Raw genomic sequence first — 27,278 nt, 5'->3', positions numbered from 1 at the left:
TCAAAAGTGCCCATTTTTCACCGTGGTTCCAGGTCTATTTGCCAGGCTTCCTGTCCAGTAACCTTTACTACAAATACTTGAGTGACCTCCTCAATTCGGTGCGGGCAGACGAGTTTGAAAATGTCAGCACTCCAGGTCAAGGCGGGCCGGCAGACAACGATCGTTCAAGCGCAAGTGCCAGCGAATGCTCTCAGACACAGGTTTTACCCCCACCCTCCCTCCTTCTCCTCCTTAAGGTGCTTTGCTCTGCTGACATTTAGAGTTGTTTGGTCTTGTTACAGTCTTTCATTAATGCCAAACAGTCTTCATAGCCCAGTGTTACTTACAGAACATATTTATAAACGCTATCTCCATGCAGTCTGGTGGCAAAAAGGCAGCGATAAAGATCCTGAAAAACTTTGACGAGGCCATAACCGTAGATGTCGCCAGTCTGGACCCTGAATCCTTGTACCAGAGGCCGTATGCTGGGTGAGTGTTGCTGCATAAATATTTGTTATGTACTGCATGGCCACAATAATCCCTCGTCTTTCACTTCAACATTGTTGCTATAAGCCAATTCAATATCACAACATGAGCCTGGATGCTAAGATTCTTGATTAGGTCAAATGTCTTACACTTTTACAATTTGAAATTAACTCAGGCATGGTCAATACCTGTGTACCATCGGGCAAGGAAGAAATCAGGAGTGTTTTCAAGTCACCTAATTTAACATTATTTAACCCTTATTTAACCAGGAAAAAATCCCATTGAGATTAAAAAACTATTTTTCAACGGAGTCCTGTAACCAAGAGGCAGCGAAGTTACACATGAAATTACATTTACATTACACATTAAAATGCTGCCGATTATGCTACCGATCATTCATGAGGGAAATCTGTCGATACCGATACGGATCACATGTATTAACTGTACATTTTTTAATATATTTATGGTGAGCGCCATCGAGACTTTAACAATATCAACTATATATTTTAACTTGTTTCATATTCTCTTGTATTACATACAATTGTAAGGGGGGGAAAAAAGTCAATAATACACCATAACTAAAAAAAAAGCAAAAACTGATAAATTTGCCATCAAAGCCTTCCTTCATCCATTCAATTATTCAGAGTTCTTAAACATTAACAAAAATTTAAAAAACGCTAATAAACAATCTCGATGTTGTCACTCTAGTATCTATTATATATTAATACTACTCTTAATATCGACTCTACCAATTTATGAATAGATCCGATTCCCTCCTTTCCTGTTGTGTATTGACTGTGACAATGCTGACTAAGTTGTTATATTGTCCTCCGTCTAGACTCTTATTAATCTACTTGTTAATTTCATGTTAAAATCTGCTTACTTTCTGCTGTAAAGTAGTTCTATCTTCACTTTTTAAAGTTTACTAAACACTTATTTCTTGGTATTGTTTAAAGATAGTTTAGCGCTTAGTTAAGCTATTAGCATGCCTGCTCCTGGGATGTTCTGCGTGTAACATGTTCAGCCTTGTCCTGCAGTGATAATAGTATGTGATCGTAATTGTTAAAATACTAAAAAAATGCAGTAATGGAGATGATTATTACTAATTTACTCACAATTATCTGCTAGCTGCTAGTTAGCCAAGGGAAAAAAAAAAATTAGTGTCAGCCAGAGGAGATCAGCATTTATTTTTTTCTACATTTAAAACACTTTCTTGTGGTCTACATAACATGTAATTGTGTTTTTTTAGTCAACATTGTGCCTAGATTAAGTTATATAGACCGCCTTCAAACTATCTTCAGTGGTCTTATTTAGGTGGCTCCACCTCAGCAATGTCTTCTCCCTGTCATCCATGTTGTAGTTTTTAGTGCTTTCATATGGACTCTACTGACAGATTTAAATTAGAACTATACGCTACCTTGTATTAGAAATGGCATCAGCGGAGGATGTCTGTTTGAGGCTTACGGCCATCCCAAATACACAAAAATAGGTCCCATCAAGTACAAAAAGTTGGTTTTGCATAATACTGTATGTCCTCCTTAGAGGGCATTAATCGTAATTGGCGATCACATACTTATGTGGTCGGGGGTGGGGCGGAGGCGTGGTTGGGGCGGGGGGGCGTGGTTAAGAGGGGAGGAGTATAATTCACTAACTCGAGTATTTCATATATATATATATATATATATATATATATATATATATATATATATATATATATATATATATATATATATATATATATATATATATATATATATATATATATATATATATATATATGTATATATATATATATATATATATATGTATGTATGAAATACTTGACTTTCACTGAATTCTAGCTATATATATTTATTTTATTATATATATAAATAAAAGAAATAGTTGAATTCCCGACGGCACCTATCAAATACACAGTAATAAAAACGCAGTTGTTTTACTAACTGTACTGTGCTTGCTGGTTACTAAAAAACAACAACAACACTTACCTTTCACTATTTGAGTAACCTTCGTTCTGCCATTTGCGTACTGGCAAGCAATCTCCGAATCCGGGAACATATCCTTCACGGATTTGTTGTAGAAATCCGCAAATGAGAAAGGGATGTTGCTTCCAGCTATCAGCATAGCTATCTTTGTCCCAGCATAAGTTACACCATCGGGTCTCCATTTTGCGAGGTGGGCCATAATAATGGGTTGTGAACGATGCTGTGCTGCGGACGCTTTGTGCTTCGCTGACCGTTCATGACTGAGTATATCCGTTCGGCCACAGTGTTCAATGGAGAAGTCTGTTCTACAAAATTTACAGGCAACATACCCCTCCCCCTTCGAACTCTCCTGGATAAACTGAAATTGTTGTTTCCATTCGTTTTGGAACTTGCAAGCGTATTTCTTCATTTTACTCGTCAACGGTTTAATATATTGGGGTGGAGTCAATAACCAGGCGACGTGATGAAGTTATGTGTCTTTACTGTGGGCTTCAGAACAGACTCCCTTATGCATACAGTGGGGCTAACAAGTATTTAGTCAGCCACCCATTGTGCAAGTTCTCCCACTTAAAATGATGACAGAGGTCGGTAATTTTCATCATAGGTACACTTCAACTGTGAGAGACAGAAAGTGAAAAAAAAATCCATCAATTCACATTGTAGGAATTTTAAAGAATTTATTTCTAATTTATGGTGGAAAATAAGTAATTGTTCAACCATTCAAAGCTCTCACTGATGGAAGGAGGTTTTGGCTCAAAATCTCACGATACATGGCCCCATTCATTCTTTCCTTAACACGGATCAATCGTCCTGTCCCCTTAGCAGAAAAACAGCCCCAAAGCATGATGTTTCCAGCCCCATGCTTCACAGTAGGTATGGTGTTCTTGGGATGCAACTCAGTATTCTTCTTCCTCCAAACACGACAAGTTGAGTTTATACAAAAATGGATACAATGATGATACATCAGAGGATTGGGAGAATGTCATGTGGTCAGATGAAACCAAAATAGAACTTTTTGGTATAAACTCAACTCGTCGTGTTTGGAGGAAGAAGGATACTGAGTTGCATCCCAAGAACACCAAACCTACTGTGAAGCATAGGGGTGGAAACATCATGTTTTGGGGCTGTTTTTCTGCTAAGGGGACAGGTCGATTGATCCGTGTTAAGGAAAGAATGAATGGGGCCATGTATCGTGAGATTTTAAGCCAAAACCTCCATCCATCAATGAGGGATTTGAATGGTTGACCAAATACTTATATTCCACCATAATTTACAAATAATTCTTTATAATTCCTACAATGTGAATTCCTGGATTTTTTTTTCACATTTTGTCTCTCACAGTCGAAGTGTACCTATGATGAAAATTACAGACCCATGTCATCATTTTAAGTGGGAGAACTTGCACAATCGGTGGCTGACTTAATACTTTTTTGCCCCACTGTATGTTCCTTGACTGCACTTAAATGTAGAATATATGTAGAATATATTTATATTGTTCATATATGATATATATATAATATATTATTTATTATTATCTTTGTTTATTGTGAGCAAACTGTGGTGCTGAATTTCCCCCTGGGATCAATAAAGTACATTCTATTCTATACTATGTACAGTAGATGGCAGTATTGTCCTGTTTAAGAGGGTCACAACATTACTAAGTCAGGTCCGCATGGAGCTGGAGGGGGCGTGGCCTCCAGCTTCACCTGAATTTCGGGAGATTTTCGGGAGAAAATTTGTCCCAGGAAGCTTTCGGGAGAGGCGCTGAATTTCGGGAGTCTCCCAGAAAATCCGTGAGGCTTGGCAAATAGGCCTCAATCATTCTTTGTGTTGAATCTGTTATCAGCATAACATATGTTATTAGCATAACATATCATGACTTGAAAGTATTTCCCCCCATTTTTGACTGTAAAGGCCTACTGAAATGAGATTATCTTATTTAAACGGGGATAGCAGGTCCATTCTTTGTCATACTTGATCATTTCGCGATATTGCCATATTTTTGCTGAAAGGATTTAGTAGAGAACGTCGAGGATAAAGTTCGCAACTTTTGGTCGCTAATAAAAAAAGCCCCGCCTTTACCGGAAGTAGCAGACGATGACGTCACCGGTGTGAGGGCTCCTCACTTCCTAACATTGTTTATAATGTGAGCCTCCACCATCAAGAGCTATTCGGACCGAGAAAGCGAGAATTTCCCCATAAATTTGAGCGAGGATGAAAGATTCGTGGATGAGGATATTGATAGTGAAGGACTAGAAAAATAAAAAAATACGAATAAATAAAGTTAAAAAACAAAAAAGGCGATTGCATTGTGAGCAATTCAGATGTTTTTAGACACATTTACTAGGATAATTCTGGGAAATACCTTATATTTCTACTGTGTTGCTAGTGTTTTAGTGAGTTTAATAGTACCTGATAGTCGGAGGGGTGTGTTCACGGGTGTCTTGACGCCAGTGTCTGAGGGAAGTCACGGCAGCTGCATGGACGGCGCAAGCTCCGCTGATCTCCGGTAAGAGGCGACTTTTTACCACAATTTTCTCACCGAAACCTGCCGGTTGACAAGTGGTCGGGAACCATGTTTGCTTGACTGCTCTGATACATAGTAAAGCTTCACCTCCACGAATTTTAAACAAGGAAACACTGTGTGTTTGTAAGGCTAAAGGCTAAAGCTTCCCACCTCCATCTTTCTACTTTGACTTCTCCATTATTAATTGAACAAATTGCAAAAGATTCAGTAACACAGATGTCCAAAATACTGTGTAATTGCGCGATGAAAAGAGACGACTTTTAGCCGCAAGTGGTGCTGGCTAATATGTCCCCTCCAACCAATAACGTCACAAACACGCGTCATCATACGCGTCATCATTCCGCAACGTTTTCAACAGGAAACTCCGCCGGAAATCAAAAATTGCAATTAAGTAAACTAAACCGGCCGTATTGGCATGTGTTGCAATGTTAATATTTCATCATTGAAATATAATTTATCAGACTGCGTGGTCGGTAGTAGTGGGTTTCAGTAGGCCTTTAACATCCTTTGTGCAAAGCGGTCTGCTGGTCTTAGAGTTATGTCTGGAACTGGCCATGCTCCATGATCAGTGTCAGAGCTCGCTCTACATTGCTGTAAGTCGGACCCGTTTCCAGTGAGGTTTGGCTTCTTAACTTTTATGGAGAGAATTTACATAAAATATATTTAAATGTTTACAAGACATGTTAATAATAATGAGTGTTTATACTTCACAGCAGTGGTTCTCAAAACCTTTTTACCAAGTACAACTCCAGAAAACATTTTGTTCTCCAAATACTACAATGATCAACATTAAAATACAGTTGAGTAGTAGGGCTAAGTATTCATAAAAAACAAGGCAGAAGTTTATTTAAGTAGATTTAATATTTTTGGCCACTATAACTTTACACATAACTTAAAGAGTGACACTATGTTTAAATATTCACGGTGGGACAGGGGTTAGTGCATCTGCCTCACAATACGAAGGTCCTGAGTAGTCCTGGGTTCAATCCCATGCTCGGGATCTTTCTGTGTTGAGTTTGCATGTTCTCCCTGTGAATGCGTGGGTTCCCTCCAGATACTCCGGCTTCCTCCAACTTCCAAAGACATGCACCTGGGGATAGGTTGATTGGCAACACTAAAAATTGGCCCTAGTGTGTGAATGTGAGTGTGAATGTTGTCTGTCTATCTGTGTTGGCCCTGTGATGAGGTGGCGACTTGTCCAGGGTGTACCCCGCCTTCCGCCCAATTGTAGCTGAGATAGGCACCAGCGCCCCCCGCGACCCCAAAGGGAATAAGCGGTAGAAAATAGATGGATGGATGGCTGTTTAAGTATAGGAAAATAAAACACAGTGCTTTAATGAAGTGATTCTTTAGCGTCCCATGAGGTGGAGCCCGTACCACAGTTTTCGATTCACTCTTTACAACGTGTGAATTTAAACTGGTATTTAATGTGTTTTCAAAACATAAGCATGTATACCAAGTCTACTTATTCTACTTTTTTGTTGTGCTCAGAAGAATGACATTCGGGAGAGTGAATGAACTTGGTCAGTTTATCAGGGAGGCAGAACCAGAACCAGATGTGAAGAAATCCAAAGGTACTGCTCCATTTCCTGAATGCATCTTTTTTAGTATTTGTTTTATTTTGTGTTTTAAATCCTCCTCTGCTCCCATGTAGGCTCCATGTTCTCCCAGGCCATGAAGAAATGGGTCCAAGGCAACTCCAACGAGGTGCGTCTTCCATGTTGTTAAGAAAGTGGCATGAAATGATGAAAGTAAATGTTCTTCCACTTCTTTCTTCAAGGCTCAAGAGGAAATGGCTTGGCAGATTGCTAAGATGATCGTCAACGATGTTGTTCAGCAGCCAAACCATGGCAGTCCTGGCAAGTCCACCAAGGTGCGACACCTGACTCGGTCATCACCTCCATGTGCACAGTGACATGTGACATATTTCTGTGCATATTTTGCAGTTATGACCCTACTAAGGACTGTACTGCCCTGCTGGTCACTGACAGCACACTCTGTGGACACTGCAATGACCTCAAGCACCAAAGTGTTCCAACTCCACGACACTATAAAGATGTGCTCAACTGAATGCGACCAGATTTCCGCCTGGTTGTTGGAAGATACTTTGCACATCTTCAAAGAGACTAGAACCCCATCGTTACAGCCATTGAGCTCTGGAAGATGTCACACAGACGGAATTACACTCGCTTTTAAAACCATTACTTGTTTTTAGAAGAACTTCCACAATTGTGGGGTCTGCACTTGCACACACACTATTCCTGGGGTCGTTTTTGCAAGTGTTGAACAATGTAAGGCTATCATTATTTGTAGCGTATCTGCAAGCGTGGCAATGACAATTTGATACGTGTCGTGTTAAACTTGGCACCTTTACTGAGCGTTGAATACAAACTCCGGAATGACTTCAATATGCTCGAGTTGTGTTGGACAAATCCATGCTATACATATATATGTTTATCCCATATATACATGTTAGTACTTATTTTTAATGGTGCGCACTGTCTTTTTGTTTGCATCTCAGAAACAACTTGAAGTTTGCTCAAATCATGAACTTGTTTTCTTTTGAGCTGCACTGAGGTGTAGAAAAGAGCCAGAAAAGTGATTTGGTACTATGTACCGCTAATGTTTTCTGATATGTATGTGTACCTAATCTAAATATATTTAAATGGTGTTTGATTTAAATACATCCTATATAAAATGTTTTTCTCATCTCTTTTTTAGGGCAGTTTACAATTTTATAATGACATATAAAAGGATCAATTTGAAGCACATATAATGTAACTGTAGTTACATAGTTTGTCCTTGTGGAGGCACTGCTACAGTGTAAGTTCTTGTGTAACTCATTGAGCGTTTTTCTATCCGAAACAGACACGGGACATATCAGCCAAGTTTAAATAAGCAGTGCACTGCATACTCGAAAAATAATGGTGGATATATGTAATTCAACAAACATAATTGTCATTTACATATTTCCTCTTAAAATGGCCAACATTTTGTACACAAGGTCCCAGATACAATCCAATAAGTACCAAAAAAGAAATTGTGTATAAAACATCGTTAACATACACGTAAACAAGGCTGATGTACAACACTATTATCCGATAGAACAAACAATGGAATCTCTATTTGACTACAAACCAAACGAAAGCCCAGTTTTGTGGTGCTAAAACATAATTACAGGACAAATTAATTATAATTACTCACATGCATGGGCACATTCAGTACTAAATATTACAAAATAATACCATAAGAGTTCCAAATACTCCAATTCAATCAAACTTAATTTGAGCAGCACTTTACAAATAACCTGTGGACAATTTGCTGTAGATAAACTAACATGAACATCTAAAACATCCATTTTCTACAGCTTATTTCCTTTCGGGTCACGGGGGGCGCGGGTGCCTATCTCAGCTACAATCTAAAAAACAACATCACATAAAATACAATTGAGACATAAAAGATTGGATGAAGAAAATAATCAACAAAAAAACCTAAATCCAAATAAAATACTATTTAATCAATAATTTAGCTCATCGCTTACATATATTTATATCCTAGAACAGTGGTTCTCAACCTTTTTTCAGTGATGTACCCCCTGTGAACATTTTTTAAATTCAAGTACCCCCTAATCAGAGCAAAGCATTTTTGGTTGAAAAAAAGAGATAAAGACGTAAAATACAGCACTATGTCATTATTTTTTGATTTATTAAATTTTATAACGGTGCAAAATATTGCTCATTTGTAGTGGTGTTTCTTGAACTATTAGGAAAAAATATATATACAAATAACTAAAAACTTGTTGAAAAATAAACAAATGATTAATTAATAAATAAAGATTTCTACACATAGAAGTAATCATCAACTTAAAGTGCCCTCTTTGGGGATTGTAATAGAGATCCATCTGGATTCATGAGCTTAATTCTAAAGTTTAACATTTCTTCACAAAAATAGAAATCTTTAACATCAATATTTATGGAACATGTCCACAAAAAATCTAGGTGTCAACACTGAATATTGCATTGTTGCATTTCTTTTCACAATTTATGAACTTACATTCATATTTTGTTTAAGTATTATTCTAAAAATGTATTTATAAAGGATTTTTGAATTGTTGCTATTTCTTAGAATATTTTTGAAATATCTCACGTACCCCTTGGCATACCTTCAAGTACGCCCCAGGGGTACGCGTACCCCCATTTGAGAAACACTGTCCTAGAATGTCTCCAGGAAACGTCTTATTTTGAAAATCTATTTCGGAAGTGTACTAAATAATGCAATTGACGTGGTACAGGCGTGCGCGTTATTGGCTCGGACTGAAGAGAATGAGAGCGCTCCTCCACCTGCGCGCACACGTGTGGGCGTGACAGGCAATCCGTGCACGAGTGTGCCAGTTTTGAGTCCTTTTCCCGCGCCCGCGTGGGACTCCACTGGACTTGGACTTCAACCTTCGCCACATAGTTCGGATATCGGAACCATTTTTGCCTTCACTTAAGAAGAAGGCAACACGCGTGCTGCAGCACTTCCTCCCGTGGATTGTGACGTGCTGACGTGGTGTTGCTCAATGGCACTAAAGTAGACTTTTCTAGACATATCTATATCTGTGGGATCCAAATGAATTGGCTTCTGGGACGGCAGAAGAAAAACGAAGAAGAAGTGGTCAGCAGCTGTCCGTGTATGGGCTTGTCGCCCCACGCCACCATGTTGAGCTGCGTGGGCTGCTTCTGGGTGCTTCTCTCATCAGTCCTGGTCGCCGTCTGCAGTTTCAGTTTCATTTCTCCTGCCTGGATTGTGAAGGAGCAGCTGAGGAACAACAACAACCACCATCATCCTCCTCTTCATCATCACTCCAACAAGGACTCCGTGAGCCTGGGCTTGCTGTGGCACTGCTCCGAGTCCGTGGACCACATGTACCGCTGTTACACCTTCGGAGGGCTGGGCAAATTTGCAGAGATCCCATCCAGTTCTTGGCAGGTATCGAACCTCACACACCCATCATTAAGCTTCGTGGGCGATACTGACACTTTTGTCATCGATCTGATACAAAGTAACTCCTATGGTCCGACACCACACCAATCACTTTTTTTTTTTTTAATGAAGATCACTGAGGGAGTTTTCCCCTTTGATTCGTTGATTATAATAATAACACACTAATTTAATCAATGGAAGAAATAAACTTATTTGAACACTATAAAGACAGAGCAATACACAAATACCGGGTTGTCGAACTCATTTTAGATTGGGGGGCCAGATGGAGAAAAATCTACTCTCAAGTGGGCCGGACTGGTAAAATCATGGCATGATAACTTAAAAATAAAGACAACTTCAGATTGCTGTCTTTGTTTAAAAATAGAACAAGCACATTTTGAAAGTGTACAAACCATAATGTTGGTTTTTTTTACACTTGCATGTTGCGGTTAATCAGTGGTCTCAAACATGCGGCCCGCGAGATGTTATTTTGCGGCTCGCACCTTGATGTGAAAACTATGGTTGGTGCGGCCCGCGAGTTTTATATGAATGGCGCTTTACAGCGTCATTCTTGTATTGCCTCAATTTTTCCGAGAGACTCCCAATTTTCAGTGTCCCACCAGGGGTAATCATCCTCCCGAATATCATCCAAACAATAATATTAAGGTGGCAATGTGGAGGAATTGCCTTTACCGCCCTCTACAACCTGTACAAACAGCATGCCAGCACAGCCACATGCTACATTTGGCGTCTGTAGACGCAGTAGGCGACTACAAAGGCCACACTGGGAGCCCACACCAAACAAGAATGAAAAATAAATTTTGGGAGAACATCTGCACCGTAACACAACATAAACCCAACAGAACAAATACCCAGAATCCCATGCAGCCCTAACTCTTCCAGGATACAATATACACCCCTGCCCCCCCCAACCCCGCCCCCTATTGTAGCCCAGAAGAGTTAGGGCTGCATTGGATTCTGGGTATTTGTTCTGTTTATGTTGTGTTATGGTGCGAATATTCTCCCAAAATATGTTTGTCAATTTTGTTGGGTGTGGATTCACAGTGTGGTGCATATTTGTAACAGTGCTGTGAAGAAGGAGCTGAGCCGGAAGGCAAAGCTCTCAATTTACCGGTCGATCTACGTTCCCATCCTCACCTATGGTCACCTTCAGTTTGACCTGCATGGTGACTGCAAGTATGCCTTGCAGTCACCTGTGGGTCTACAGAAGCCTCATACAATATGTGACTAGGCCGGCACATTGTTAGTATGGTGGAAAAGCGGATGAGACAACAGGTTGTAGAGGACGCTAAAGGCAGTACCATCACGGCACGCCCTTAACATTGTTGTCCGGGCGAAAACCGTGTGAATAATTGCCCCTAGAGTTTGTAGGGAGGGGCACTGATATTCGGGTGTTACCCGGAAAGATCGCCAGAGTTGGCAAGTATGTTGCCAGGGCGGGAAAGCCATACATAGAAGGTGAATTCATTAAAAAGTGCATGTTAGATTTTTTTAAAGAAATCTTTTCTCGCGGCCCAGCTTCACCTAGTTTCTGCATCCAAAGGCCCCCAGGTAAATTGAGTTTGAGACTCCTGCGGTTAATAGTATTTCATCTTTTTTTGTCGATATTTATATTTTCTGATTAAAGTTAAAAAGTTGAAGTACCAATGATTGTCACACACACACACACACACACACAAAGTGTGGCAAAATTATTCTCTGCATTTGACCCATCACCCTTGATCACCACCTGGGAGGTGAGGGGAGCAGTGAGCAGCAGCGGTGGCTGCGCCCGGGAATTATTTTTGGTGATTTAACCCCCAATTCCAACCGTTGATGCTGAGTGCCAAGCAGGGAGGTAATGGGTCCCATTTTTATAGTCTTTGGTATGACTCTGCCGGGGTTTGAACTCACGACTTACCGATCTCAGAGCGGACACTCTAACCACTAGGCTAGTGGTTCTCAAATGGGGGTAAGCGTACCCCTGGGGATACTTGAAGGTTATGCCAAGGGGTACGTGAGATTTTTTAAATGAATGTAAGTTCATTAACTGTGAAAAGAAATGCAACAATGCAATATTCAGTGTTGACAGCTAGATTTTTTTGTGGACATGTTCCATAAATATTGAGGTTAAAGATTTCTTTTTTTTGTGAAGAAATGTTTAGAATTAAGTTTATGAATCCAGATGGATCTCTATTACAATCCCCAAAAAGGGCACTTTAAGTTGATTATTACTTCTATGTGTAGAAATCTGTATTTGTAATTGAATCACTTGTTTATTTTGCAAAAAGTTTTTAGTTATTTTTATATCTTTTTTCCCCAAATAGTTCAAGAAAGATCACTACAAATGAGCAATATTTTGCACTGTTAGACTATTTAATAAATCAGAAACTGATGACATAGTGCTGTATTTTACTTCTTTATCTCTTTTTTCAACCAAAAATGCTGTGCTCTGATTAGGGGGTACTTGAATTAATAAAATGTTCACAGGGGGTACATCACTGAAAAAAGGTTGAGAACCACTGCACTAGGCCACTGATTAAATATGTAATAAAATATAATATAATATAGTCTAATACATTTATGTGATAATGTGCATCAGTCATCTCGTTGGTGTTCATTTTCAATCCATCAAGATAAAAAAAGTTACACCAAAATCAAATTACAGGATGTTATTTATGTAGTTTGCTCATTTTCCTCGACTGATGTACTAACATCATGTTGTTTATTTTGTACATATGTAGCATCATCTACAAAGATGCAAATAATTGCTATTGCGACATCCAGTGGACACATTTAGAACAGCTGTGTATTTCATTTAAAATATTTCAGGTTATTTTTTATACTTAGCAAACTCATCCTGCGGGGATAAAACCTGTTCGCGGGCCTGATCCGGCCCTCGGACCGTACGTTTGACACCCCTACACTAGTATCTTAATTTACGAGCTTTATTAGTTCTATGATAGTGCTCTTAACTCAAAACACTTGTATCTAAAACCAACTAATGAAGTGAAATCCGTGGAATTGATGCCCCCCCCCCAAAACAAAATCCAAGTTTAAACACATAACTAGGGATGCAACTATTAATTATTTTGATTATTATGCATTAATGACTTTCACACACACACAAAAAATCTCAAATATTTCTTAGATATGTATTTATTACTGTCAGAAACAACAGTAATAATATTATTAAAACAGTACAAAACAAAAAGTATTATTAATAAAAAAATAAATAAATATAATAATATAAGACTAAAATTTACTTTATTGAACCCCCCATGGGCAATAGACTCAAGTGTTATTGTCATCCATGCCTATTTGTTTTTTTATGCTGTGTAATAATAAATGTAATGCACAAAACTAGATCCCATGGTATAGTGTTGCTACTCTAAAATGTTATGTTGGTGTAATACACTTGCTAGCTTATCTTACAATGCCATTGGTTCTCCATCTTTTTTCACCAAGTGCCACCTCAGGAAATACCAGGCTCTCCAAGTGCCACCAGAATGACTAACATTAAAGTACAGTAGCTTAGTAGGCCTACGTATTCATTAAAAACGAGGCAGCAGTGTTATTTAACAAGTATATTTAATACTTTTGTCCACCGTAACATTACAAGCAGTTTGAACAGCAACACTGTTTGAATATAGGAAAATAAAACATTGTACTTTAATGAAATGATTGAGTTTATTTAAAACAAGCAGGAAGAAGCAATCTCTAACATTAAATGGTCACTGAATGTTGTTGTTGACAGGAGTACCTGTCGCTGTTTGTTTACACCCAACTGACTTAACGCTAAGCTACTGATTGTGAGTGATACCTCCTTTATATTGAACTCAATTCTTCATGAAGTAACTTGCCACTAACATAATTGAACTCAGTTAATATGTCTTACATTTACTTTAGCGCGTAAAACTGCACTATATTCGTATTAGACGCCTTAGCCACAACTTTCTTTAGCGTACTTTGGTGTGTAAAACTGCACTATATTCGTATTAGACGCCTTAGCCACAACTTTCTTTAGCGTACTTTGGTGTGTAAAACTGCACTATATTCGTATTAGACGCTTTAGCTTGAGGAAGCGCATGTACAAAGTCAATTCATGAAGGACAAAGCGCTTCATGTGACATTTTACTGCAGACGTATTTTTAGCAGCGTCCTGCTCCATCACTAGTTAGAAGACAGCCTAATGCATAGGTGTCAAACTCTGGCCCACGGGCCAAATTAGGCCTGCCGTGTAATTTTATTTGGCCCTTGAGGCAATATCAAATTAACATTAGAGCTGGCCCGCCGGTGCTATACAGCAGTGCCGCTGTAACACCGCATTCACCGATTTCCCGGGAGACTCTCGAATTTCAGTGCCCCTCCCGAAAATCTCCCGGTGCAACCATTCTCCCGAATTCCACCCGGACAACAATATTGGGAGTTTGCCTTAAAGGCATTGCCGTTAGCGTCCCCTACAACCTGTCAAGTCTGTTTTTCCTCCTCACAAACAGCGTGCCGGCACGTAATATATGTGGCTTCTACACACATGTAAGTAAATGCAAGGCATACTTGATCAACACACTGAGGGTGGCCATATAAACAACTTTAACACTGTTACAAATATGCGCCACACTGTGAACCCACACCAAACAAGAATGACCAACACATTTCGGGAGAACATCCGCACCGTAACACAACATAAACACAACAGAACAAATACCCAGGAACCCTTGCAGCACTAACTCTTCCAGACCACTACAATATACACCCCTCCTCCCCGCTACCAACAAACCCCCCTAACCCCGCCCACCTGAGCCCCGACATTAACTGAGAAGTAAAAAGGCCTGAATGGTTGATTTATTCATTGTTATTTTATTTTTAAATGTATTAGCCTCTGGAAAAAGTTAATGTTGATATTTACCTCAGAAGGCTGCAAATACAAAAGAGGCATTCAATTTCTATTTAAATTTGATTTGATATGCCATTGATATTTTTTAATTATCATTGTTATTATTATTTGAGACTCAATTTTGCATGTCACTATAAAGTTATACAAGCCTTGCTTGTTCAATATTAAATGAAAAACTTGTTTGGGCCCCTATTAAAAGGTTAATTTGTTCAACCTCGGCCCGCGGCTTTGTTCAGTTTTAAATTTTGGCCCACTCTGTATTTGAGTTTGACACCCCTGGCCTAATGGCAAAGTTCCCCATGCATACGCACATTCCGTGGCGCAGACCGTCACAAATTACTAAAGTACGTGGATTCAAACCCGGCTGAAGTAGAATTACGAAGTTTTAATGGTATTAAATTGTTATTTTCCACAAAAATTATGTAGTGTCTCGGAAGATTTAGTGCTGCAGGGATTTTTTCCGTTGTGTTAATGTTGTGTTGCGGTGCCAATATTCTCTTGAAGTATGTTTGTCATTGTTGTTTACTGTGGTTTCATTATATGGCACGGCTTTATGACAGGATGTGGAGGGTATGGCATGGAGGGGGGTGTACCTGGGACGCTAGGCACACCGTTGAGCCCTCTGGAGACGTCGTGGGCTTCAAATCAACGAAACGTCGATGAAGTAGGGTGCCCACCCGAAGACCCCAATGACATACTTACCCTCCTTTTCACCACTCCACACCGACTGCTACCGTCAAGACTGTTCCTACTTACCAAAGGGATTGAAACATCTAGTTCTATTTGCTTTACTGATCTTCTGGAAGAAAAACCCAGTGACTGTTGTGAAAGTGCAGCTGACGACAAGGGAAAGACCATGTGACAGCTTGGAGAGACAGCTGACAGGAGGAAATAGACCCCAACGGGGCTGTTATGGGCTAGCTACCCACAGCAGCAGGCTCCGTCACCCTATTAGGGCACAAGAGCCACCTAAATTGGCTACAGAAAGTTCAAGAAGAAGAATACCCCTAGAGTCTGCGAGAGCAGGGGCGCAAGAAGACTCACAGGCTGATCTCCCGGTAACGACCCTTGGAATGGACTCGACAATGAATGAAGGTAGTAGTAATACTCTTGAGAAACCAGCAGTTGGACATGTTCTTCAGACGTGTGTGTGTGGATGGGCTAAAGTAACATCAACCCATGGTCTTAAAGTTCACCAAGGACGGAAGAAATGCCTGAAAACCACTAACCCAGGGCCCCGCATTGACCGGCTTCTGTTAAGAAGAAGGTTAAATCAGTCGGATGAAACTCAGCGGCAGGAAGAAACCCACAGTCCGCAGAGCATCAGCACCCCGCAGGATGAGGAGGAAGCTTCAGGCAGAACCACCAGTCCAAGACCATACCCAGTACACCGCAAAAAGGAAAACATGCAAGGACGTAAGCCGTTTGTGAAATGGCCGAAGTCTAACAGCAAGGAGTGGGAAACAATCAACATAGACTTAAGCCTTATCCTACGTAACATCAAAGGATCAGCCGAAACGAAGCTGGAGAAGATGGGTGACGTAATCTACAGCTACGTAGAGAAGAAATGTGGAGTGAAGGAACAAGTCAGAAAGAAAGACATGCTTCCAGCCCCCAAATCTTGTCGGCTTCAAGAAATCCATCTACTTGTAAAAGAAAGGCGACAGCTAAGGAAGTTGTGGAGAAAGGCGACAGCAGAAGAAAGGGAAGGCATCGACCTCCTTCAAGAAGAACTAAAACAGAGGCTCTCAAAACTCCGTCGAGCGGAAAGCCTAAGGATGCGTCGGAAGAAGAAAGAAAAAGCCAGAACCGACTTCTACAAAGACCCCTTTAAATTTGTGAAAGGGATTTTCACAAAAGCAAAGAGTGGATTTCTGAAAACATCAAAAGACCAGGTTGAAGAATATCTGAGAACCATCTATACTGATGAGAAAAAACATGAACCGATCATTGTCCCCACTGACATCCCTCCTATATCACCCGCACAATATCAGGTTGATGTCAGCCCTCCCAAGCTAAGCGAGGTGAAACAGGCAGTAAAAAAGGCAAGATCGGCATCTGCACCAGGCCCTAATGGTGTTTCGTATAGTGTCTACAAGAACGCTCCAGAGGTTCTGAAATTCCTGTGGAAAAACATGAGAGTGGTGTGGGACAAGCAGATCATCCCGAAAGCCTGGCGAAGAGCGGGAGGAGTGCTTATCCCAAAAGAAAATAACTCGACCACCATTGAACAGTTTCGCCAAATAAACCTTCTGAACATCGAAGGCAAGATTTTCTTCAGCGTATTGGCACAGCGACTAACAAAGTATCTGAAGCAAAACCACTTCATTGATACATCGATCCAAAAGGCTGGTATAGCAGGCTTCTCTGGATGCCTCGAACATAACAGCATCATATGGCATCAAATCCAGACTGCGAAAAAAGAAGGAAAAGATCTTCATGTCTTGTTCCTTGATCTGGCCAATGCCTATGGATCAGTCCCTCATTCATTGCTGTGGACTGCCTTTGAATTCTTCCAAGTACCAACTACAATCACAAATCATGTAAAATGCTATTTCCAGGATTTGCAGTTTTGCCTCACAACATCAGGATTGACCACTACGTGGCAATCTCTGGAAGTAGGCATCATGGCTGGGTGCACCATCTCCCCATTGGCCTTTACAATGGCAATGGAGATCATTATTAGAGCCTCGAAATGGGTGGTTGGTGGAGAACGACTACAATGTGGTCAGAGATTACCACCAATTCGAGCCTATATGGACGATATAACAACACTCACAACAACTGTCCCCTGCACCAAGAGACTGCTGGAGAAACTTCATTCAAATATAACATGGGCACGGATGAAGTTAAAGCCCAGCAAGTGCAGAAGTATCTCCATTGAGAAAGGCCAAGTCACACACCAGAGATTTCATGTCAGCGGAACACCAGTACCAACTGTTTCAGAAATGCCAGTAAAGAGCTTGGGAAGGTGGTACGACGCAAGGCTCAAAGACACAGAGTGGTTTGAGCAACTAAAAAAGGATACCATCACTTACATGGATCGCATCAATAAAACCTTGTTGCCAGGAAAACTCAAGTTGTGGTGTTTTCAATTTGGCATACTCCCAAGACTTTTGTGGCCTTTAACTGTGTACGAAATCCCCATCACCAAGGTTGAAAAATTGGAACGTGTGATAAGCACGCAGCTGAAACAGTGGCTGGGAATTCCAAGATGCTTCAGTTCCATCGGACTATATGGGCATGGCAAATTGGAATTACCAATCTCGGGACTGGTGGAAGAATTCAAATGCACCAAAGCAAGGCTGGTCATGACGCTAACCGAAACTGAGGATACAGTCATTCGAACAGCGGCCCCCAGAGTAACAGCGGGAAGGAAGTGGATTCCATCAGAAGCTGTTCAAAGTGCAAAGTCTGCTCTTCAATTCAGAGACGTGGTTGGGCAAGTACAGCATGGGAGAGCAGGACTCTGGACTCATCCCAAAAACTCCCCGATGGCACAAAGCAACATCAGAACAGAAGAGACGGCTAGTAGTAGAGGAAGTCAGGAGACAGGAGGAGGGAGAGCGACATGCTAAAGCCGTCTCAATGGCAAAGCAGGGGAGATGGACCAACTGGGAAAGCCTGGAGAAGAAAAAGCTCAACTGGTATGACATCTGGCACATGGAGGGAGCACGGCTGAGTTTTATCATCAGAGCCACGTACGACCTGCTACCGTCCCCCCTAAATCTGAAAACCTGGTACGGAGAAGATCCCGCCTGTTCCCTGTGTCAAGTACCTGCATCTCTAAGACACATCCTATCAGGGTGTATTGTAAGTCTCACCCAAGGACGCTATACTTGGCGGCATAACCAAGTACTTAGAGACCTTGCATTAACACTGGAACAGAGGCGAACCACCACAAACAATCTCCCACAAACACCAGCAGGAAAGGTCCATTTCACACATTTTGTACCAGCTGGCCAACATCAAGAGTGTCAAACGACACCAAATAATGCAAGCATCCTGCAGTCGGATCGGGATTGGAAATTGGAAGTAGACCTTGATTAAAAAGCTTGTGTTTCCCCCAGAAATAATGGCTACAACACTCCGGCCAGACATGGTCCTGTGGTCTCCATCAGCAAAGCTGGCTTATGTCGTGGAGCTGACAGTACCATGGGAAGAAGGGGTTGAAGAGGTTTACGAGAGGAAGAAAAACAAATATTCTGACCTGGCAGCTGAAGCATCCCAGAACGGCTGGAAGACCAACATGTTCCCAGTAGAGGTGGGATGCAGGGGATTTATTGCCACATCTACCATCAGTCTGTTGAGGAAAATGGGGGTGAAGGGACGCTCCCTCCAACAGACTATCAAGTCCATGTCAAATGCTGCCGAAAAAGCCAGCAACTGGCTCTGGATTAAGCGCAAGGACCCCAACTGGGCGGTAAAATAAGATAAAATGGTATGCGGTCAGGCTTAGGCCTGACTCAGGGAAAAGGACGACCCTGCCATGCATAGTCCAACAGGATGTGGAGGGTATGGCATGGAGGGGGGTGTACCTGGGACGCTAGGCACACCGTTGAGCCCTCTGGAGACGTCGTGGGCTTCAAATCAACGAAACGTCGATGAAGTAGGGTGCCCACCCGAAGACCCCAATGACATACTTACCCTCCTTTTCACCACTCCACACCGACTGCTACCGTCAAGACTGTTCCTACTTACCAAAGGGATTGAAACATCTAGTTCTATTTGTTTTACTCTTGAAGTATGTTTGTCATTGTTGTTTAACTGTGGTTTCATTATATGGCACGGCTTTATGACAGTGTTGGTTTTGTTTATACGGCCATGCTTAGTGTGACATGTATGGCTGTTGACTAAGTATGTCCTTCATTCACTTGTATGAGAGTGTGTTCAAAATGAACATGATCATTAAACTTGACATTGGTCATACAGAGTGACATCTTCAACTTAAAACCATTATAAAGCCGTTCAACGCTATTAATATAATAATTGAAAAATTCACCCATGAATTTGTTTTAGTAAAAAACAAGCATTAAAGTCAAGTTTGATTGAAAACTGTCAAAAATGGACTTGGACTTGGATTGTTTCTTTGATGCAAAGGATGATTGGCACAAGCCAGGCGTGAATGAAGGTACATTTTTATTTATATTCTAACAAAACTAAAAAAAAGGCAAACAAAGGGCGCTCACAAGGAGGTACGAATACTAGGCTACTAAATACAAACATGAAACAAAAACACTTGCAAGGTGGCATGAAAAAACAAAACTTGCACTGAGGCATAAATACACAACTTGCGTGGCGTGGACAAAAACGAACAGCATAGCAAGGCATGAAGCAGATGAATACGGGATGTGTAGGTATGTCGGTAGGTAAAGTTGCCAGACTGACCATCAGGCAACTGTGGTTTAAATACTACCATTGATAATTAACCAGCAGGTGTGCGAACTGAGGACGGGGGCATGACTTGGAGACGAGGTGGAAACTAATGAGTTACTATGGAAACAAAAACAAACCAGGAAGTGCAAAACAGGAAACAAGTGTCCAAAAAACAAAACATAACATGACCAAAACAAAACATGATTTCCAGGGCGTGACAAAAACAAGTATAAAAATCGTGCCCCATAAAAAAATAAAGTGTTAACAATATATATATTTGAGTAAATACCACCTAATAATTTCTGCTTATGGTCCCAATTTAGTATATATAAAAATTTAAAAATAATGTACAGCATTTACCTTGTAGAGTGGATTTCTACAGTGTCTCCTTCTCGCTGCCTGTTCATCAAACACACCATCTTCAGCTTGTCCATATTTTGATTGATAGATGTCCCCCCTTTAGATATTATCCAAACATTGTCTCATTCTGCTCCAGTATGATGCAGACTGGCACTGATACACTCACATTGCATCGCCAACTCGACTGAACTTTTTGTAATTTTTTGGATGACTTTCTGTCTTTAATTCAATCAATTTGTCTCAGCGAAAATAGGTTGTTTGTCTCAAACAATGTACCCCTGAATCTTAAATCTAAAGTGTGATTAACGTTTGGATGTTTTATAAAGTATGGTCAGTCGCATAAAAGTATGGCCACTTGTAAAGTTTTGAAATCAGCGATAAAGTAGCAGCAGCACGATTAATCTGATCACCCACCTGTTGTGATGGCATGAACACAGTCAAGCGGACGCTGTAGAAGCGAGGGATGTTAATGCTAGCTGAACTACCAACTGGCAAGACCAGGAAACTGATTGGAAAGACTTCTATCCCCATCTTAGCCACAACTTTGTGAGATAATTACATCATCTACTACACTGTTCGTTCTGCTAAAGATAAATACCTAGATGCACAGTAAGCAGGAGAATGGCACTATGAAAAGTATTTGAGCTTCTGCACTGAAGCTGCTGTTAAGTGTTTTTTTCTGGCACTTAATTGCATCTTGCACTTGTGTGGTCACACCCCTACTTGCTTTTTTCTGTATTTAATTGTTGCTACATGAGCAAACAACAGTAAATACCCGGTAGCTTTTCCAAAAGTGTTTTGTTTACATATTCTTCTGTGGAAGTATATGGCTATGCAATGCACTGAAGTTATTAGTTCTACTCTTTCTTCATAATTAATGCAGGCACCACCCGTTTGGTCTGTGTCTATTTGAAAAACCCTCAATGACATTGTCCTGAGCTGATACATGATACATTTAATTTGTTTTTCATCATACAAAGATTCTTTCTGTATCAACCTGCATGTAATCGTTATGTTTTAAAAACTATCCATCCATTTTCTTCCGCTTATCTGAGGTTGGGTCGCGGGGGCAGCAGCCTAAGCAGGGAAGCCCAGACTTCCTTCAACTTAAGAAACTTCTTTCTGCTCTTCACTGGGGATCCCGAGGCGTTCCCAGGCCAGCCGGGAGACATAGTCTTCCCAACATGTCCTGGGTCTTCCCCGTGGCCTCTTACAGGTCGGACATGCCCTAAACACCTCCATAGGGACATGGTCGGGGGGCATCCCGACCAGATGCCCGAACCACCTCATCTGGCTCCTCTCGATGTGGAGGAGCAGCGGCTTTACTTTGAGCTCCTCCCGGATGGCAGAGCTTCTCACCCTATCGCTAAGGGAGAGCCCCGCCACCCGGCAGAGGAAACGCATTTCGGCCGCTTGTACCCGTGATCTTGTCTTTTCGGTCATAACCCAAAGCTCATGACCATAGGTGAGGGTGGGAACGTAGATCGACTGGTAAATTGAGAGCTTTGCCTTCCGGCTCAGCTCCTTCTTCACCACAACGGATCGATACAGCGTCCTCATTACTGAAAACGCCGCACCGATCCACCTGTCGATCTCACAATTCACTTTTCCCTCACTCGTGAACGAGACTCTGAGGTACTTGATCTCCTCCACTTGTTTTAAAAACTGTTAGTGAATCGAATTGTAACCAATGTTTCTAAATTCATATCAGATTGCCATTTAAGGTAGAGATGCACACCCCTAATGTTTACCTTTTGTAGATAACCTCACTAAAATACAAGAAAAGGCCAACCTTCTAAGCCAGGGGTAGGGAACCTGTGGCTCTAGAGCCAGATGTGGCTCTTTTGATGACTGCATCTGGCTCTCAAATACATCTGAGCTGATATTACTTAACACGATTAGTAATGAATAATTCTGCCAGTAATCGGTGTTAAAAATAACGTTTAACATATAAAACATTCTTATGCATTTTAATCCATCCATCCGTTTTCAACCGCACCTGTTCAATAAGTCACATCAATGGTAAGAAGTCCATCCATCTATTCTCTACCGCTTGTCCCTTTTGGGGTCGCGGGGGTTGCTGGAGCCTATCTCAGCTGCATTTGGGCAGAAGGCGGTGTACACCCTGGACAAGTCGCCACCTCATCGCAGGGCCAACACAGATAGACAGACGACATTCACACTCACATTCACACACTAGGGCCAATTTACTGTTGCCAAAGAAGTATTTTATTTATTATTGGTTAGCTTCAGAATAAAAATGATATAAAATATAAGACTTATACTCTAAAAATGTAGGTCTTACTTAAAAAATGAATGCATTTAGTTTTATTCAGTGTTAAAACATATGATACGGCTCTCACGGTAATACACTTTAAAAAATTTGGCTTTCATGGCTCTCTCAGCCAAAAAGGTTCCCGACCCCTGTTCTAAGCTGATTAGACTTTTACATGTTAGCTATTGAAAATTATATTGGATCTTTTGAAAGTTGATATCTGATACTTGTTCTTTTCTGATGCCACACCCATATCCAATATAAGATCAGGACAGCCTTGAACACAACCCACGATACTAGAAAAGAGCCCAACACAGACAATCACTTACTTAGGCTTCACAATCCTAATTTGTTGCAAAATATTCAACTTACAACCATCCAATACCTGCATTTGACTGAATTGTATCATTAAACTTTTTTACCTGACATGCTTATGTGTATGTGGGATATGCTTAAGTCCTGAACATTTGAAATTAAATCGTGGAGGAATTGCAGTGATATTTACTAAACAATCACGCCTTCCTTCCTTCTTCCAAGCAGTCCATTTGGAATGTACACCTTTTGTGACGTTTTTGCCGTATGTGACATCAGTTGATTATTCATAAATGGTAGACATTTACCCAAACATCCTTTAAATAGATGTGAAACCGGCTGTGCGACATCATGTCGATGAAGAAACCCAATGAAGAAAAATGCTATGTTGTTTGCTTTAACCAGCGCACGTCACTACACCAACTTTCAGCCTCATCTTAAGTAAAAAGTGCCTTACTTTTAACTTTTATGATTCATGTAATGCAAGGCTGGTCAGCGTGAGGCGGCTTGGTAAGGAGGGCTTCATTTGCATCTAACACATTTGCCTGCGAGGCAGAGAGTTAGCGGCATGGGTAACATTAGCTGTACTGCTAACGGTGTGGTGCGGGTGGTAATACGAGAGAGAGAAGGCGCGAATCTGTTAAGAAATGGAGGAATAATTAATTCCCAAGAAAAACAGCAGGGGGTCCATCGCCTGGTGGCGGTTTGGCTTAAAGCGGGAATATGTTGAACATTTTTGTGGCAGAAGCGTTTCTACAAAAAGTAGCACCACTGCTAATTTGTAGCATCATTTGAAAAGTCACCTGCTAGAGAATGAAAAGTGCTTCAAACTGTGCATGTCAACATCTCCATTCGGTACCACACCCACAAAATGCCGAAGCAACTATTTCAACTATAACACCGTAGAAACATATACTATTTGATATGCAGCTCATTTTTATGTGACAGTTATTGAATTATCTTGTGTGACATCATGCACAGAAGTGCACTTAATTTGTTTTTAACTATTGTAGTGGCGTTCTGTACAAAAAGTGCACTTCAATTTAGTGTTGTTTTGATATGTCATCTTAGTGACATCATGCACAAAAGTGCACTCATAGCTTGTTTTAAAATTTCTCTGACAATCTTGCACTTTCTGTTTTGAAATGACATGAATGTTTGTGCCACTGCTTAATAACTGTTTAATAAATACACTTTTGGTCAACTGACTTAGTTGTGATTTCCCTTTTTAAAATGAACCTATAGTAATTTAGTATGGACCAGAATGATTTAATGTAGACACATATAAGCATCTTACTGCTGTGATTATATGCATCAAGTGTTAATTCATGGCTAACGCAAAATATCGCAATTATATATCGTGTATCGTGACATGGCCTAAAAATATCGAGACATTAATAAAAGGCTATATCGCCCAGCCCTACCTTGAAGATAGGTCTTTACAGCAAAATCTATGCAAAATGTTGACCAGAGAACCATTATTACATGTGTTATGGACCAGAATGAAGTGTTAAATAGTAAAAAAAGAAAACATTATGATATGACCTCTATCACCCCAGCAGGCACAGGACATTGATACAACGGTGATTATACATACATGTTTTTAAAAACTGATTTCTAAACAATGTTGCAAACTAGTTGTATTTCTAAATTGAGACAACATTAATGTCTAACGTTGGAGCCACATTGTTGGTTGGGAAATGACCATATGTAATGGTCAAATCAACGTCACAACCCAACAGTGATTAAACATTCTCGAAAAGCATGTTGTTTCAATGTTATGTTTAAGTTGTTCAATGTTAGTACCTAATTCAACAAGTTTTTAACATTGTTTTAATGTCTTGTGCCTGCTTGGATCCCTTGCAAAAACAAGACATGCAGTATGCAGCACACCAACTGCAGCAATACAGCACAAATAATACATAAACACAAAAAAGGTGTACCTGGACTTGCAGCTTTGATTTAGCTTTCTAACTGACTGTTTGAACTTGTTGAAAAAAAAAACCCTGCTACCATGCAAACAAGTCACCTTTAGAGCTATGATTTATGGATGAGAGAGAATTAGCATATGAAAGGGAGATATGAATAAGTTTGCTTCTTGTGCGTCAGTATGTATCTGCAAACACAACATAACACTTGATGGTGCTGCACACAGGTGCTGACACAATAATCACATGCTCACTGTAAATACTGCAGTTTCTGTAATAAACAGTGTGTGCTCTGACCAGAACAAGGCATAAAACTAATATATATATATATATATATATATATATATATATATATATATATATATATATATATATATATATATATATATGTCTGTCCATCTGTGTTGGCCCTGCGAGGAGGTGGCAACTTGTCCAGGGTGTACCCCGCCTTCCGCCCGATTGTAGCTTGGATAGGCTCCAGTGCCCCCTGTGACCCCGAATGGAATAAGTGGTATAAAATGGATGGATGGATGGAGATATATATATATATATATATATATATATATGTATATATATATATATATATGTATATATATATATATATATGTATATGTATATGTATATGTATATGTATATGTATATGTATATGTATATGTATATATATATGTATATGTATATATATATGTATATGTATATATATATATGTATATGTATATATATATGTATATGTATATGTATATATATATGTATATGTATATATATATGTATATGTATATATATATATATATATATATATATATATATATGTGTATGTGTGTATGTATGTATGTATATATATATATGTGTATATATATATATCTACATGTATGTAAATATATATATATATATATATATATGTGTGTGTATGTATGTATATAAATGTTTATATATATATGTGTGTGTTTATATATCAGTGGATGTACAGTACAGTACAAGAGCATATCTAGTCGATACTACTATGATTACATCTATATTTTTCATCGTCATAAAATCTTTTTTCCTTTTTAAAAAATTCACATTATGTTTATAAACTGAGGAAATATGTACCTGGACACAAGAGGACTTTGAATATGACCAATGTATGATCCTGTAACTACTTGGTATCGTATCGATCCCTAAGTTTGTGGTATTATCCAAAACTAGTATCCAAAATAAGACAAGAATAAGTGATTATTACATTTTAACAGAGGTGTCGATAGAACATGTTGAAATGGAAAATAACCATATATTAACAGTGATTGAACAAGTGGAATTTTACAGCTTCCATCCATCCATTTGCTACCGCTTATTCCCTTTGTCCCTCTTAATTTTGGCAAAATAATAGAATGAGAAATGCCACCAAAAGTTACTGCATACATCAGTAGACAAATTAGGAACCTTTGTTTGCTTTCTTCCTACTAAAAAAAAGATGTCTAGTATGTTCACAATTTTATTTAAGGAAAAAATTGTTCTTTGATTGCAGTAAGAAATATATGTTTAATGTACCGTAAGATTGGTAAAATAAAGCCAAGAAGGCAATTTGTTTTGTGGTCCCCTTTATTTACAATAGTATCAAAGTTTCGAAATACATGTTCATGATAATACGACATAAGACTTCCTACTGAGAAAACATGTTCCATTGCCAAAATGAAAATAAAAACACAAGTAAGTCTAGTTGTTAAGACATTTACACAAGGTTGTATGGAATAATCCAAAGTACTCAACAAATGCATGTCATAGTAACTTGTTTGACAAATAAACAGAATCAACTAACGATTAACGGTATTAATGATAACCACCTAAAACTCTTAAGAATAGGTATTACCGTTTTAAAAAAGATTTTCAAAAAAACGTGATTGATTACTGCACTTTGATAAACACTTAAATGCTCAAATGCGAACATGAAAACAGGAGGAAATAACATCTTTTCCCAATAAGAAAAGACATACACCAATCTAAACTTGTCACGCCTTTGGATCATGTTATGTTTTGGTCATGTTATGTTTTGTTTCCTGGACACTCAGTTCTGTTTTACACTTCCTTGTTTGTTTTCGTCTCCTTGCCAACTCATTGATTTTTACCTTACCTACCGATGTACCTACCTACATACCTCTGTATTCCCCATCGGCTTCATGCCATGCTATGCTGTTCGTTTTGTCCACGCCACGTA

General features: G+C 39.8%; 2 protein-coding genes across 5 annotated transcripts in view; both read left to right on the top strand.

Moving 5' to 3' along the window:
• akap10 (A kinase (PRKA) anchor protein 10) overlaps positions 1-7,679 on the top strand; it is a 38,204-nt gene extending 30,525 nt beyond the window's left edge. For 2 of the 3 annotated variants that reach the window (XM_061897919.1, XM_061897917.1), the window contains exons 10-15: positions 33-200; positions 359-468; positions 6,469-6,551; positions 6,632-6,684; positions 6,758-6,850; positions 6,924-7,679. In XM_061897919.1, coding sequence (XP_061753903.1) covers positions 33-200; positions 359-468; positions 6,469-6,551; positions 6,632-6,684; positions 6,758-6,850; positions 6,924-6,929 — 513 coding nt within the window. In that variant the 3' untranslated portion in view covers positions 6,930-7,679. The remainder of the gene's footprint in view (positions 1-32; positions 201-358; positions 469-6,468; positions 6,552-6,631; positions 6,685-6,757; positions 6,851-6,923) is intronic. The other variant, XM_061897918.1, reaches the window with a different exon arrangement.
• A 1,565-nt stretch (positions 7,680-9,244) lies between these two features.
• The window catches only part of LOC133551324 (LHFPL tetraspan subfamily member 7 protein), a 282,153-nt gene continuing 264,119 nt past the window's right edge, over positions 9,245-27,278 (top strand). The window contains exon 1 of one of the 2 annotated variants that reach the window (XM_061897916.1): positions 9,245-9,948. In XM_061897916.1, coding sequence (XP_061753900.1) covers positions 9,589-9,948 — 360 coding nt within the window. In that variant the 5' untranslated portion in view covers positions 9,245-9,588. The remainder of the gene's footprint in view (positions 9,949-27,278) is intronic. The other variant, XM_061897915.1, reaches the window with a different exon arrangement.

Source organism: Nerophis ophidion, linkage group LG04 (genome assembly GCF_033978795.1).
Source record: "Nerophis ophidion isolate RoL-2023_Sa linkage group LG04, RoL_Noph_v1.0, whole genome shotgun sequence".
Lineage (NCBI taxonomy): Eukaryota > Metazoa > Chordata > Actinopteri > Syngnathiformes > Syngnathidae > Nerophis > Nerophis ophidion.
The sequence above is the reverse complement of the archived record's forward strand: the minus strand, read 5'-3'. Positions and strand labels throughout refer to the sequence as shown.